At 32.0% G+C, this 16307-nt stretch overlaps 1 protein-coding gene across 3 annotated transcripts in view; it reads right to left on the reverse strand.

The window, feature by feature from the left end:
• LOC118187131 (putative 3',5'-cyclic phosphodiesterase pde-5) overlaps positions 1-16307 on the reverse strand; it is a 104776-nt gene that overhangs the window by 12142 nt on the left and 76327 nt on the right. For all 3 annotated transcript variants that reach the window (XM_035357327.2, XM_035357326.2, XM_085816310.1), the window contains 4 exons: positions 15921-16077; positions 7005-7160; positions 5600-5650; positions 358-479 (listed from right to left, as the gene is read on the reverse strand). In XM_035357327.2, the coding sequence (XP_035213218.1) occupies positions 358-479; positions 5600-5650; positions 7005-7160; positions 15921-16077 (486 nt within the window). The remainder of the gene's footprint in view (positions 1-357; positions 480-5599; positions 5651-7004; positions 7161-15920; positions 16078-16307) is intronic.

The raw sequence follows: 16307 nt of genomic DNA on the forward strand, positions 1-16307 counted from the left end.
CGCAACACTATAAGCTAACTAGATTAAATTATTAGTGACGGCAAGCTTCATGAAAAATTTCACACAAACAGAGAAAAAAAAAAAAAAAAAACATTTAGATAAATACATGAATGTTTGGATAAAAAGTGCTTATGTAAAGCAAGTACTCATTAACATGTTTTCTTTTTCAAGGAAGTTCAAATTTCAGATATCAATATATTTTTATACAATTTTTATATACCTGACATCGCAAAAAATTAAATAATGTTTTTTAAAATATCATATTTAATCCATAAACTCTAAAGCACATCATCATAACTTTGCAGTACAAATATGCATCTGCGTTACTATTTGAAAAAAAAAAAAAAAAAAAAATACCTATGCTCCCCAGATTTCCAGTCAAACCTTTTTGCCTCTACAAGTTCAGCAAGTTTTGCCTTGTTTGGAAAGAACAGGGCTAAATCAGTTGCGAGAATGCAGTGTTTAATGTTGTTCAAAACCTAGAAAAAAACGCACGAATTATAGAAAATCTCAAATTTTTATTATAACTATCGATGATAAATACGAGCAGCTTTATGTTTACATTAGTAATAACATATAAAAACTATGACGCACTTATGCATCACAATTCTGACGTAAAAATATTAGAATTAAAATTTCATCGGGGAAAAAACACAAAGGTACGCTTCTTTGTACGGGGCCCGTTTTATTTTCTGCATTAAATTAAATGCGTTAAAAAAGGACCTAAGGAATAATAAAAGAAGCAGGTACACACACACACACACACACACAAAAAAAAAAAAAAAAAAAAATCCCACTGACGACACGGGATGTATGAATTTAGGAGCGGAAAAGGAAATTATTCATCAGCTGCAGTTACTTAATGATAGTTTTAATAAAAAATATCAGCTTCTGTGATTTTCTAACATGTGCGCTTATAGCGTGTGTCTCCAACAGTCGTCAGCTATATTAAAATTTTAGTTTATTTGGTGAGCTAACTGTCTACTAAAGCATTTTTGTTTAGATATTATTATTTATTAAAATCTAAATTTACAACATGTATACAGCGCAAAAAAGGGGGGGGGCAGTTCTATATCTCTCGTTTTACTGGGCCAATTGACGAAATTGAAATCGCGCTTTTCACGTTTCGAAAGCACGACTCAGGATATATATTAGATTTATATAAAGCATCATCCTAACATAGGTATTTTGACACAAAATCGGTCTTTTTTTCTGATATGACGTAAATTTTTTTCATATTTCGATTCTACCACTCAAATTATGCTTAAATATTAAATTTTGTAAAATTTGGTGTGGGATTTGCGGAAATTTACCTTGGCGTATTTTTTTTTTTTTTTTTTTTTTTTCAGTTTGAGGCAAGAATAATTTACTTGGCAAATTTTTTAATTTATAGCAACCTATTTTCCTTTTCTTTTCTTCATTGTAGACGAGCGGAAAAAGAAGTTATAGTTCCTACTTTCAAATAATTTTAACAAAGTGCATATTATCATTTGGCGTTTGCCAATTTTCAAAACGCTCCAAATTGTAAATTCATGTATATCTTAGAAAATTTTGAATAGAAAACTCTAATTTTTTGCAGGTGTGCCTAGAAATACATCTACTTTAAGATGATGTTAAAAATCTTATAGATTATAATATAAAATGTTTTTCGAAAATTTTATAAAAAATATTTTAAAATACCAATTTTAAAAATAAATCATAAAAAATGTGCGAATTATATTGGGATTAAGTCTAAACTTCGAGTTCTGGAAGAAGGAATCAATTAAGTTTAATAAAAAAGAGATATTATTAAATATATATCAAATTCAATTAACAATGAGGAGTTAAAACTTTGAGAGCTAATTTTTTAAAAACTACTCGTGCGATTTTTGCCAAACTAGTCGTAGAATCAAAATGTGGAAAAAAACTGACATGTCATTTCAGAAAAAGTCCTATTTTGTGTCAAAATACTACTATACACTGAAGTGACAAAAGTCATGGGATAGCAATATGCAAATATACAGATGGCAGTAGTATCGCGTAGAAAATGTATAAATGCGAAGTGCTTTGGCAGGGCTTTCATTTGTGTTCAAGTTATTCATGTGAAGAGGCTTTGACGTGATTATGGCCGCACGACGAGAATTAACAGACTTTGAACGCGGAATGGTAGTTGGAGCTAGACGCATGGGTCATTTCATTTCGGATATCGTTAGGGAATTCAACATTCCGATATCCACAGTGTCAAGAGTGTGCCGAGAGTATCTAATTTCAGGCATAACATCCCACCATGGACAGCACAGTGGCCGACCACCTGCACTTAACGACCGAGACCAGCGACGTCTGCGTAGAGTTGTCAATGTTCACAGACAAGCAACACTGCGTCAAATAACCGCAGAAATGAATGTGGGACGTACGAGGGACGTGTCCGATAGGACAGTGCGGAGAAATTTATCTTCCTTGGGCTATGCCAGCAGAAGACCGACTCGAGTGCCTTTACTGACAGCACGACATCGCCTGCAGCGACTCTCGTGGGCTCGTGAGCATATCGGTTGGTCCCTAAACGAATGGAAAACCGTGGCTTGGTCAAATGAGTCACGATTTCAGTTGGTAAGAGCTGATGGTAGGGTTCGAGTGTGGCGCAAACCCCACGAAGACATGGACCTAAGTTGTCAACAAGGCTCTGTTCAAGCTGGTGGTGGTTCCATAATGGTCTGGGCTGTTTTTACATGGCATGGACTCGGTCCTCTGGTGTAACTGAACCGATCATTGACTGGAAATGGATACCTTCAGCTACTTGGAGATCACTTAGAGATCACTTACAGCCATTCATGGACTTCACGTACTCAAACAACGATGGGATTTTTATGGATGACAATGCGCCATGTCTCCGGGCCACAATTGTTCGCGATTGGTTAGAAGAACATTCTGGACAATTCCAGCGAATGATCCGGCCACCTAGATCGCCCGACATGAATCCCATCTAACATTTATGGGACATCATCGAGAGGTCAGTTCGTGCCCAAAACCCTGCACCGTCAACACTTTCACAATTATGGACGTCTATAGAGGCAGCATGGCTCAATATTCCTGCAGGGGACTTCCAACGACTTGTTGAGTCCATGTCACGTCGAGTTGTTGCACTTTGCCGGGCAAAAGGAGGACCGACAAAATATTAGGAGGTATCCCATGACTTTTGTCACTTCAGTGTATAGAATAATGGTATATACAAGTCTAATGCATATCTCAAGTAGTGCTTTCGAGACATGAAAAATGCAAGTTGAATTTCATCAATCGGCCCATTAAAACGGGAAATATAGAGCTGTCCTCCTTCTTTTGCGCAGTGTACATATGAGTAAAGTATAAAAGTAAACTAAATTAGAATGTTAAATTCCAAGTCAAAGTGAAAGAGTGCTTAAATAAATTATTAGCTGCATAAAAACCATATTGTAATTAAAAATGCAATTCAAAAATTGAAGAAATTTTCTTGTAAGAAAATGATTTATCCCTTCCTAATGTTTTATGAGTACATTTTGATTCTCATTTGATTCTCATTAGAATGTAGATTATTGAGGTATTTATGTGACCCTACTCTTTTTAATCAAACTCAGGCTGTAGGAAAAATCGCACAAGAAAGTTAAAATAAAGCTTTCATTGAGAGCCCTATTTAACCGATATTTCAAATTTTCTTGTTAATATAAAAAGCACTTCACAACTAATTTTTCAGTAGCACATCTTATTAAATGCTATCATTTGTGTTTCTGATGAAGAGCATATTGAAAAACTTTTATGATATAGCTGAACAATTTATATCGATATTTATAAAAGAAATGGGAAAAAAACTGTGTAATTAACTCAGTATTTCTAAAATCGCTAAATCGAATCTCGAACACTTTTCGCAGTCTCGAAACTGAATAGGTAATAAATTTGTAATTATTATTCTTAATCATTTCTTGAACTATGAAGTAAATATATAAAGAATAAAAATTAACTTTGTAAACAAAAGCAAATCTCCGTCATGTTCATCTTTGTAAATGAAATGGTCAGGTTTACCAACGATACCTCTGGGACTTTAATCACCGTAAATATCACATCATAATGTTGGCACTGGTTGACGGAGAACTTTTATTTTTAATGGAACAAGAGCGAATTAAAAAAACATGTTTTTAAAGTTTTACTAGTTTATATAATAATAAAATCTTCCAATTTATATATAATTATGTTTTCATTATTATGGCATTTAATAATATTTAATAGAAAAAATCCTCGATTAATACTTTGACAAGCACTGTTTAAAATATTGAAACTGTGAACAAAGAAAAGAGATTCAGAACAATAGCAGATTGAATATTTTATGGAAGCCAACACGAGAAAATAATAATTGAATTAAATATCAACTGAGAAGATACTTAATAATTTAAGCTATTTAAAACATAATAAGATATTTCACCTGGAATTACAGCAATTGCATAATTATTGAAAAAAAGACTTTACGTTGCTGGAGCTAATGACTTTGCATTCAGCAAATGTAAGGCCAAAATATGTAGTTTTGACATCTGGAAACATTGTTTGGTTTTCCGAATCATCACCTCGCAGGAATAGCTTACGGAGCATACTTTACTAACTAATACTTCTACGTGTAGAAATGAAGTTGTGACCTTACTGTCTTATCATAGCCTTCAGGAATTTTCGTAATTCTAAACGACAAGCGACAGCTGAAATATATCTGAATTTTCTGTAGACTGAATCGACTAAACTGCACAATCGAGGATTAAATGGTGCATATTCCTATCCGACTTCCTTAGCTCAAATAGGATGGCGACATATATCATCAATTATAGAATTTCAATATAATCTAATCTTTATAAAAGCTTCTCGAGCGGAAAATAAGAGTATAATTTTTATCCTTTCTTCATCTTCAGAAGAAAGGGAAGGGATTTTACAAGAGGATGGGTATAAAATCCTTTTATCATAAATGTGTGCGTCTGTTTCTCATCGAACTGATATTACTATGTTAATAAACATATTAGTATGGATGTTTCGTACTTTCATTATTTTGTTTGCTTTCTGTATATTATAAAAAATAATTTCATCAGTGGTCGAGCGGTTAAGACCGCTGAATGCTGGTAATTGGACTCTTGTTCGAACCAAAGTGAATGGGCTGGCTGCATGGTATATTTTAGCGGTTCTTCGGTAACGGACTTAAAACGTAGTGGTGGTACTAAGATTTTTCAGTTTTTGTTTACACGGTACGCATTAGTCAAAAGGTTGAGAACCGCTGATCTAACGTAATCAATTTTAATAAAAAAAAAATGCTTATTTATGAAGTGAGCAACTGCAATGAAAGCCAAGCAAAAATAGCCCGCCTTCAATACCAGTGCTACTCTGTTTTGAGTACATCTTTCTAGTCTTTTGCTTTCTGTCTGCCGACTTCCGTCTGTTTGGCGACGTTAGTATCTTAGTGCTAAAAAAACACTTATCCGGTTTTATTTCGAATTTCTCTTCCGCACAACGCGTCCAAAAGATGGCTTTCGTTTTGCAATATTATTGCCAGAGGCGGGCTACTTGTGCCCTCGCTATACTATTACATCTATGACATCAGTTTATCAAATCAATCACATACCTTTTTATATTCCATGGATGACAGATTTCGGAGTATGTTGTGACCATCTTGCTGAAACATGGGATTATGATAAAAATATCAGTAATTTATTTAAAAAGAAAATATACGTAATCAAACTTTTAATAGTAAGAATTTAGAACTGAGTGAATTAAGGAAATTCCATAAATTAAAGAAAATTTATAATAAATAAAAAAGTGCATGAAGACGAATGATGAAATTTGGGGAAAATATAAAATGAATTATACACTCTAAAAAGTATGAAACTATTGTTACGAATTTTGTATAAATGTAAATAATTTTAATGAAATACGTTTAACATTTTAGTATTCTTCTATAATGTAACACGAAAGGCTTCAGATTGAAGCTTCACCGGAAAAACAAGGTTGCAGCAAGACTTTTTAATACCCAGGTAAACGTCTACCTCGCCAAACTGACGAGATAGCACCAAGCTGGCAATGGTTTTGGAGACTAATTCTTTTTATCTCCGTGCGAGCTTCGCTATTTAGATGGGCAGTATTTCGCATTGTGTTTAACGTTCTTAGTAGAAGTAGCCACTAATGATAATGCTTTGTCATACTGAGAGCTGTGCGAGTACTTTTGTGGAAAGTTCAAGAACTGTAAAGCGTTTCGTTTAGGAAAATAAATTTTTTCAAGCTATCATCGGTTCTGTGTGCATTAAATCTGTTACGTATCCGTACGCGCGTAATAATATCTTCAGGAAAAAAAAAAAAAAAAAAAAAAAAAAAGAATCATATAATATCGATGCGGTTTTCAGATAAAAAGTTCTGGTATACAAAAAAATTTGAAAAGGTAAAAAAAGTAAGGAATGCTAAATTCAACCAAAATGAATAAAGCCAATATGGTATCTCTGATCATTCTGAAACACTTTTCAGGTAGTCCTTTTACAAAAGCGATGCTTATTGGTTGTTTTCAAAAATGGCCATCTTAGAAAAGTAATTGCCACCAAAGGTTTTACCGTAAATGGATGTAATGCAAGCTATTTCACATAATTAGTAATTTGATTCACGTGATTGGAAAATGCTAATTCTTCTAGGAATTACTTTGCTTATTTCATAACGAAGATTGCTTAATTTTATGTGAGCTATTGCAATTTTTCTTTAACTCATGAAAACTAATATAAGAGTAATGCTAAAATTACAGGTGATGCTTACTGGTTGTTTGTGAGCAGATACGATCAAAGAGCAGATAATTTTTTAGATTAAATAAAACTTTTTAATCACTGTTATCAACATTTATTTTTGTCCTATTTAACATTTATAATTTCTTTTAAAAAATATATGTTTTTATCTGTTTTAAACTTCATGCCTATGTATGTTATTGAAAATTGACTAATTGAAAACGCATTGAAAAGTTAACTTTTTTAGCAGTGGTGTATCATAAATACCTGCAGAATGGAAACAGTCATATTGAAATGATGGTGTTCCAGAACAGAAGTGGAATATATAGCAGCTAATGGCGATGCTGAATGGACCAAGAACTGGTTTGTTTTTCCTCTGTGATCCAAGTCATGACAAAGGCATGCTACGTATAAAGCCAATTCCTATAAAATTATTGAAACATTTAATCTTTTAAAAATAACTGTAACAATTATTCTTTTAATATGTAAGACTCTCAAAAGAAAAGAATAGAAAATGTTCTTCCTTTGAATTTATTCCAATAACTTTTGCACATAATAAAATTTAGTAACAGTCTTCTGACGTCTCCCCTTTGTCTTTCACCCATTGTTCTAAATACTGACACACTTTACAATTTCCCTTTTGATCTGCTTTAAAAATTAAGATTTTCAAAATTTCCATGTGTTTACTATTCATAACATAGTTATTCTTTTATAGTTTTACCAAGTTTTTTAATATGTTAAGTAGGAAAGTAGTTTTATCACTGAAAGAAAAAAAAGATCAGACGTAGTCGCAGAATAAATAATGACAAATAAGCGAACTTTCGTAGACTAGGACTCATTATAGTATTTCCGTTAGAAATTTTGCGCCAAAGATGTGCATGAGCATTTGAAAGTTGGGTTTGTTCTAGAAATAATGCAATTACACAAATAACTGGAATGTACCTAAAATAAAACTACCTACCTTTTCATTAAAAGTTGCATTTATAAACTAATAAAATTTTGGAAATATATTCAGCACTGTTGCTTTAGGTGAAGACTGCCATTTAACTCCACTTCATTTTTATACATACTAATATAAATGGCAGTCCACGTTGAGTTAAATGGAGTTAAAAAAAAAAGAAAGAACAGTTTTACATCTCTCGTTAGTGAGCCGATTGACGAAATTTAAGTTGCGTTTTTCATGTTTCGAAAGTGCGACTTAAAATATTTATTAAATTTATAAATAGTTTTATTGTAACATAGGTATTTTAACACAAAAATGAGACGTTTAAATGCAAGGTAAGCAAAATGATTCAATATTTGATAGTGGGCATAATTTAAATTAATTTTACTAATGTTTGAAAAACCTATATCTTTTCAGAGAATCTTTAATACCAGTTGATATCAACATCAAGAGTATGCACGGTTATAGAAAAGCAAGAAATGATACAGAATTTTATTCTGTTATTTATATCAGTCAGGTAATATCTCAATTATTCTACAAAATATTAATGGACGTTTCTGTGGATTTTACTTTAATATAAAAATACTTCTTCCCAAAAAGGAAAAAATAAGAACTTTCACGAGTCGTCTAGAAATACACAAGATGTATATAGCAGATTAGTATTTACAAATCTTTGGTGTTTAGCTGATCAGTATTCAAAAGGAGAATTGTTTTAACATTTTGTTCACAAAAGCTACCAATCTAAAGCCTGATGCTGAAATTAATAGCTATTGATCCTATTTCGAAATAACCTTTTTAGGTAATTACGGAAAATCCCGTCGACCACAAGAGACGGCACCAATCGCGCCAAACCAAACCCCCCCCCCCAAAAAAAAAAAAAAAAAAATTTAAAATGTTTCAGATTTTAAATTACGTCCAAAGGGGCGTTTTTTAACATTTTGTGTGTTACCTTTCTTTATTAAATATCATGTTCCTCGCACTTAAACCATAAGATCCAGTGCAACAGCAATATCGCAAAATAGTTTTAAAACGAGCATATCTTTAGAATTTCCGATAAAGAGACTCACGCGCTGGAGATAAAAATGTTTTTTCTGCACAACGTTGCCATTGCTCGCTTTGAAATCCTTGAGTTTGTTAATCAAAAATTCGTCAAAGTTTTAAAAAATAGGAAATCGATCATAAAACAAATTTCAAATTTCAAATTTGGTCTTCCACATGCTCATATTCGTTGAAGGATTACGTTATTCAAAATTCGATGACTCTATGTACCGTTGTTTTATCACAATACGAGAAATATACATACATTTATGCAGATTTTTCATTATTTAATTTCTTCAAATATAATGCAGGACTCTAACATTTTGTGGCAACAGTTTGAAAAATGAACCGACATTTATGAGTCCGACGCAAAATGCCAAAACGAAACTAATAGTCCTTCGGGATTCAAATCCCTTTGGACTAAAAAAAATTACTAAATATAAGAAAAAACGTTCTATTCTTATTTTTCTTTCAAATTTATTATATTATCATTAATTTATATTTAATTTTTCATTAAAATTTCCATTATTTTTTATTAAAAAAATATACTGTAAAAGCAATTATTTTCGCTAGGTTTTAATTTTCGCGAGAAAATATAAGTCTCGCGAAATACTTTTTCTTCGCCTCTAGTCTTCGGAGCCTTTCCGAGTGCAGTCAAACATTAAATAGTAGAATCCTCGAACCACGTTCCCTTTCGCATTGACGCTCGCTTCGCACAAGCCAATGCAAATATATTTTTCGATAATTAAAAATACAAATCCTGTAAAAGTTTTAATAAATTTTAAATATTTTATCAATATTTTGTTTCTACTATTGAGACTCAAAATGCCTCGCAAAGGGCTAGAAATAGCTGATGCATTAGCGTTACTTGAAGAATTAGCTTCAGATCCAGAATTAGTGGTCTCTGAGGATGAAAGTGAGGAAGAAGGAAATATTTCTTTACTCCCCTTCCCTCATGATTACGGAAATATAGAAGACGAAAGTGATAATCAGTCAGAAAGGGATGATATAAATTTACCAGGTCCATCCAGAATTGCACAGGTAACATGGAATAAAATACAGAATGTATTTAAATCAGTTCCCGAATTTTCTGAGGATTATGGGCCAACTGACGAAATTTCCTTTATGCAAGATGTAAAAACCCATAGATATATTTATGTCTTTTTTACTGCTGAATTCTTGGATAAATTAGTTTTTGAAACTAACTTACATGCAATTCAAAAAGGTAAGACGTTTTCACCTATAACTCTTCATGATATGTTGAAATTTTTAGGGATAAACATTCTAACGGGAATTAAAAAACTCCCAAGCTATCGGGATTTCTGGTCAACAATTGAAATACTGAATGAATCTTATGTGACAAAGCAAATGGCAGTAAAGATATTTTTTCAGGGATTTTAGGCAATTTGCATTTGAACGATAACAGCCTTATGCCAAAAAGAAAGGACAAAACGTATGACAAACTTTATAAAGTTCGCCCTCTAATGACTCATTTGTCGGAAAGATTCGATAGATCGAGGAAAAAAATCAGTCGATTGACGAATCAATGATTCCTTTCAAAGGTAAAAATTTCCTAAAACAATACTTACCTAAAAATCAATAAAACGAGGATATAAGGTGTGGATGTGTTTCGATGAAAGCAGCTATGGTTGTAAATTTGAAATTTATACTGGTAAAACCCACGAAGTCGAAAAAAATCTGAGTGAAAGAGTGGTAAAAATGCTAAGTGAGTCCTTGTATTGTAAACATTCTAGAGTATACATGCACAATTATTTTACATTCTATGAACTTTTTAAGTTTTTAGGAACGAAAAACGTATTTTGTTGTGGAACTGTAAATATAAAAAGAAAAAAATACCATGCCAAAACACTGATGGAAGATAAGAAATTAAAACGGGGTGACTTCGACTGGGCAGTAAGTAATGACAAAATAACTTTTCTAAAATGGAAAGACAAAAGACGTGTTACCATTTTATCTAGCCTAGTTGATCCCGTTATTCTATCTACTGTAGAAAAGGAAGAAAAATCCGGACAGAAAGTTCAGGTACAATGTACAAAGGCAATTATACAATAAAAATATGGGATATGTGGACTACTTTGACCAACTAAAAAGCTTATATGAAATTGGTAGAAAAAGTAAAAAATGGTGGCATCGAATCTTTTTTCATTTTATTGATGTCACCTTTATAAACGTCTTCATTGTATGCCGAATGCTTCCAAAAAGTGACCCCAGTTTAAAAATACTCAAGGCTTTCATAATGAATATAATCAGTAGTGTAATGCAAATGGGAAACGAACCAAAGTGAAAGAGATCAAGGTCTCCCTTTTAACATAAAAAAACCATAAATTTCATTTGCCAGATGAAAAGAGACTAAAGAATGCAGAACATATGCCAGTAAAATGCAAATCCCGGCGGTGTACATTTTGTAGCACAAGGAAGAAACCACATAAAACAACATATATGTGCGAAATGTGTAGTGTTTGATGGTTTATGCATTTATCAAAAAGAAAAAACATGCTTTGAACAGTTTCATAAAATTAACTATGTTCTTTGACATGTAAAAAAATCACCGAATTTTTTAATATTCTATTGAGTTTTTTATCTATTTATCCCAACTTCCTTATTATGTGCGTTATGTTTTCACTGCTGTAGAAAAATTACATAAACGTTTAATTTCTTTTATGACTTACTTTATGAAATAAAGTAAAAAATCTACATATATTGCTATTTTTAAATGCAATTTTTTTTTAATTCGCAAATTTCTTCATTCATTGGAAATGTGCACGGTAAAAGGTAAGTTGTTTTTTCCTACTAACTCAGTCAGTTTCAAAGTCCTAGACGCGCGCTGGTTTCACTATGGAGGTAGGAAGTAAGATGGAGTCGCCCTAAACAAGTTTCTCCCGTACCCTGCTCTGAAGCACCGGCGATCCCTACGTGGTGACCAAAACATTGGATCATTTACCATTGAGTTCTATGGGATTTGACGCGTTCGGATGTAAATATTTTGTAATTACGTCGCAAATATACATATAAATGTATATATTTTCTTTTTCTACAACACTTCAGAGTCCTAAGTATGTGAAAACAACATATTTTTAAACAACATTTCATTCTGAACGGAATTACATGCTATACTTTTCACAGGACATTTTTCTCAGAATGGTTTAATTTGAATGAAATATTTTCACAAGTTTTCGTTAATTACATTAGAAAAAAAAATTAAGGTAATTCGATTTTATTCGGTTAAGGTACAAAAATTAAGATCAAAGTTTATTGTATTATTAATATTAAAATTATGCATTATTTCCTCTCTATTTATAGAGCTTCTTCCTAAAATACTTTCTTAAATATGACATGATTTTTTGGCTTCTGAGGCATCTTTTAAATCGAAAAATGTAAGTCAATTTATAATTAATGCTCTATTCGGTTCATTTTAAATTAGAGAATTATTAGGAATTAGCGAAATACTTTAAATAGTACTTGACTTTCTCTGAACATTTCTGAAAGGGAATAAAGTAAGTTTTCTTTTTTTAAGTATTATTTAAAACTTGTAACTGAGTTATTATAAAATGTAAGGGTAATAATTCTTTTAATTATACTTATCAGATTTTTTTTTTACTCTTCATTTCAACAATACATATTCCAAAACTCTTTATTACGTTCTGATCGGACCATTCATGATCGGACCTCCTTTGGCAGGATATACAAATGTTTTCACCTGCGTCGATTACCCTATTTTCAAATTCTTAATAAGCTGTCTTGATGATGTAGCACGTTCACATGGTCACATCATCTTGACCGCACATGGTACTTCCGCCAAATTCGCAAATGTATCCCTCTTCTGTTCCACACATTTGTGTAAAACTGTACATAATTTTACACAAATGTGTGGTTCCAAATCAAGGGAAAGCTAACTTGTTGGCATATATATCTGTGTGTATATTTATTAATTTTGACGAGGATTGCAGCATTTGATGGTAATTTTATTTTTAATTAACCCAAATAAGTAAAACGTGTAAGCTCAAAGTGATTATTTTTCAGATATATAAAATTAAAACGATGGGTTTAAAATGAGCAGCAGTAAAGCTTCTCCTCTAAAAAATTTTAAAAGGTACATGTTACAATAATATATGTATGTGAAAAAAATTTGTTTTATTTTAAATATTTTGACGTTTGGAAAATAAAATAAAAGTAGCGAATATTCTATCAAGGGTATCTATCAAGGGTATACAATTTTAAATGTACCGTAAGGTATTTTACATTCTTTAAGCATAACATTTTTCTTAAAATCTATATTTTTGTAGTGCAACAGCTTAGAATTTTATAAAACAAATTCATAATCAAAATCGCTGTTGTTGATTATCGAAAAATAACCAAGATGTGATTTTTGCGTAAATGTCACTAAACTATACAAATTGCTATTATCCATCACACTATGAATGTTTCTTTCATGCGAAAGTGTCCCTTTTTCGATTTCTATGGAACTGTCGTGTGTCGAAATAGTATCAGAATCTTGTCAAGCGAGCTTCTGAATGTAAACAAAGAACACCTCATCTAGTGACCCAAGCTTCAAAGCAGTGCTTCACTTTTAGGGAGGAGGGTTGGCCCCTCCTCCCTTTCCTACCTCCATGGGTTTCACACATGGAGGTAGGAAGTAAGAACGAGTTGCCCTAAACAAGTTTCTCCATACCCTGCTCTGAAGCACCGGCGATCCCTACGTGGTGACCAAAACATTGGGTCATTTACCATTGAGTTCTATGGGATTTGACGCGTTCGGGTGTAAATATTTTGTAATTACGTCGCAAATATACATATAAATGTATATATTTTCTTTTTCTACAACACTTCAGAGTCCTAAGTATGTGAAAACAACATATTTTTAAACAACATTTCATTCTGAACGGAATTAAATGCTATACTTTTCACAGGACAGTTTTCTCAGAATGGTTTAATTTGAATGAAATATTTTCACAAGTTTTCGTTAATTACATTAGAAAAAAAATTAAGGTAATTCGATTTTATTCGGTTAAGGTACAAAAATTTAGATCAAAGTTTATTGTATTATTAATATTAAAATTATGCATTATTTCTTTTCTATTTATAGAGCTTCTTCCTAAAATACTTTCTTAAATATGACATGATTTTTTGGCTTCTTTTAAATCGAAAAATGTAAGTCAATTTATAATTAATGCTCTATTCGGTTCATTTTAAATTAGAGAATTATTAGGAATTAAATAGTATTTGACTTTCTCTGAACATTTCTGAAAGGGAATAAAATAAGTTTTTTTTTTTTGTTTAAGTATTATTTAAAACTTGTAACTGAGTTATTATAAAATGTAAAGGGAATAATTCTTTTAATTATACTTATCAGATTTTTTTTTTTACCCTTCATTTCAACAATACATATTCCAAAACTCTTTATTACGTTCTTAAGTGCGCATGTCATAGCATTTGCTTTACAATACCTTTTAACAGATTGCTTTCCAATACGAACAATTCTTGCTTAAATAGTTTTATAACGTATTTGTCAACAGGATTTCAATTTATGTTTACAATTCAATATTAAGGTTATTATATATTTAGATAACATTTATAATCATTATAAATTAGATACATTTAATAATTAGATTTCTTCACAGTACTTTCACAGTTGTTTATAAGTGAATAAATTCTTCATTTCAAATACATTTATAAATAATTTAATGAATATTTAAGTATTTTGCCAAAGGCAGGTACATGCTTTTTGCAAGCACATGCATAAATACCCATACATATTTCCTATTTTTCATTTCCGGCATGTGCAAATCTTTAATTTCTGTGCATTCACTATATTTTTCGTGTAAAGTAATTTACACTAATTTAGCATACACCCGAAAGTTTTACATAAAAAATATATATTAATATAATTTGAATGAAAATTATAAGTATTATTTTTAATACCCACTCAAAGGTCAGTTTTTCTTCAAAATTCCTCCACGATGGCTAGGTTAGGTTAGGTTAGGTTATTTAATTACGGCAAAGCCTCGAGGGCTATCTGCCTAAGAGGAGGGGTGCCTTCGTGGAGGACTTTCTGAGGGAAACTGGCTCGTATACACGTTTCACATGAGGAAAACCACGAAAACACTCATGCAGCCAGCCCGTTCGCGGGATTTGAACCTCGGACCGAACTACCAGTGTTCAGCGACTTTACCGCTCGGCCGCTGGTTGGCTCTCCTCCACGATGGCATCCCTCTCTTTAGGCAGATAGCCCTTGCATGCGTTACTCTATTTAAAAACTTAATCTGACCTATGTGCCTAATTACAAATATTTTAACATACATAATTTTATATTTACATTTAGCCATCAAGTTTCAAACTTTTCAAATCTTCTAGAAAATAAATTTTGGCAGATCTCTTTTAGCAATTTTCTTAAAATCTATATTTTTGTAGTGCAACAGCTTAGAATTTTATAAAACAAATTCATAATCAAAATCGCTGTTGTTAGTTATCGAAAAATAACCAAGATGTGATTTTTCCGTAAATGTCAGTAAACTATACAAATTGCTATTATCCATTACACTATGAATGTTTCTTTCATGCGAGAGTGTCCCTTTTTCGATTTCTATCGAACTGTCGTGTGTCGAAATACTATCAGAATCTTGTCAAGCGAGCTTCTGAATGTAAACAAAGAACACGCAGTCTGGTGACCCAAGCTTCAAAGCAGTGCTTCACTTCTAGCGCGGAATGGCCCCTCCTCCCTTTCCTACCTCCATGGTTTCACAGCGAGATCACCCCCCACAGATCAATGGGCGAGAGCAGATTTTTTTAAAAGTCATATATTATTTGTCTCTAGGATTCGATTTCTAGAGTTTTTTAGTCAAAACATTATAAAAATAATATCGCGTGCATCGAAGGGTTAAAAAACCTTTGGAAATATTCAACAGCATGCTCTTTTGTAATAGGCAGGTCCCAAATTTTAATCACTTTTTTTTTTTTCGAAAATGCGTGATGGGGGGGGGGAAGGAGTCTTTACCAAGAATAATAACTAACACGTGAAATCAAGGTTACGCCAAAACCAGCGTGTTTGAAGAAGACTTTTGCATTTTTGGCGAAAAATCGCGTAGTTTGGCGTCTTTTCATTAATAAGCAAAAATGGTCGACGGGATTTTTCGTAAGTATCAATTTTTATTATATGACAAAACTTTATTTTGATCTATACTTACTTCGAGAGGTCTGAAAACTTCACTTTTTTTAATGACGACATAAACGGAGTTTGCGACCATGAATCCATGCATCCAGTTGTGGTAAGGAACTCGTCTGTAATTCTTCCGGACAGTCAAAGTGAAGCGAACGAGAGAATCCAAATCAATATTCGCAAAACTGAAACATTATAATTGGTGCTTATTCTAACACGCATGTGCTAAATACTATTTAACTTATCATGTCTGAACTAAATTTATACCAAAATTTTAAAAAAGACTTTTTGAATAAATAATTAGCAACATATAGCAGAAACTTCGATTTACTCGAATTTTAGTAATTTTAATTTTTGGCATGTCAAACTTTTGAACCCCTAAATGTATTAAATTCAGTGCTAACGTTTTTCATTG

Source organism: Stegodyphus dumicola, chromosome 1 (genome assembly GCF_044657685.1).
Source record: "Stegodyphus dumicola isolate Sdum_Otavi_A_Nest chromosome 1, ASM4465768v1".
Classification (NCBI taxonomy): domain Eukaryota; kingdom Metazoa; phylum Arthropoda; class Arachnida; order Araneae; family Eresidae; genus Stegodyphus; species Stegodyphus dumicola.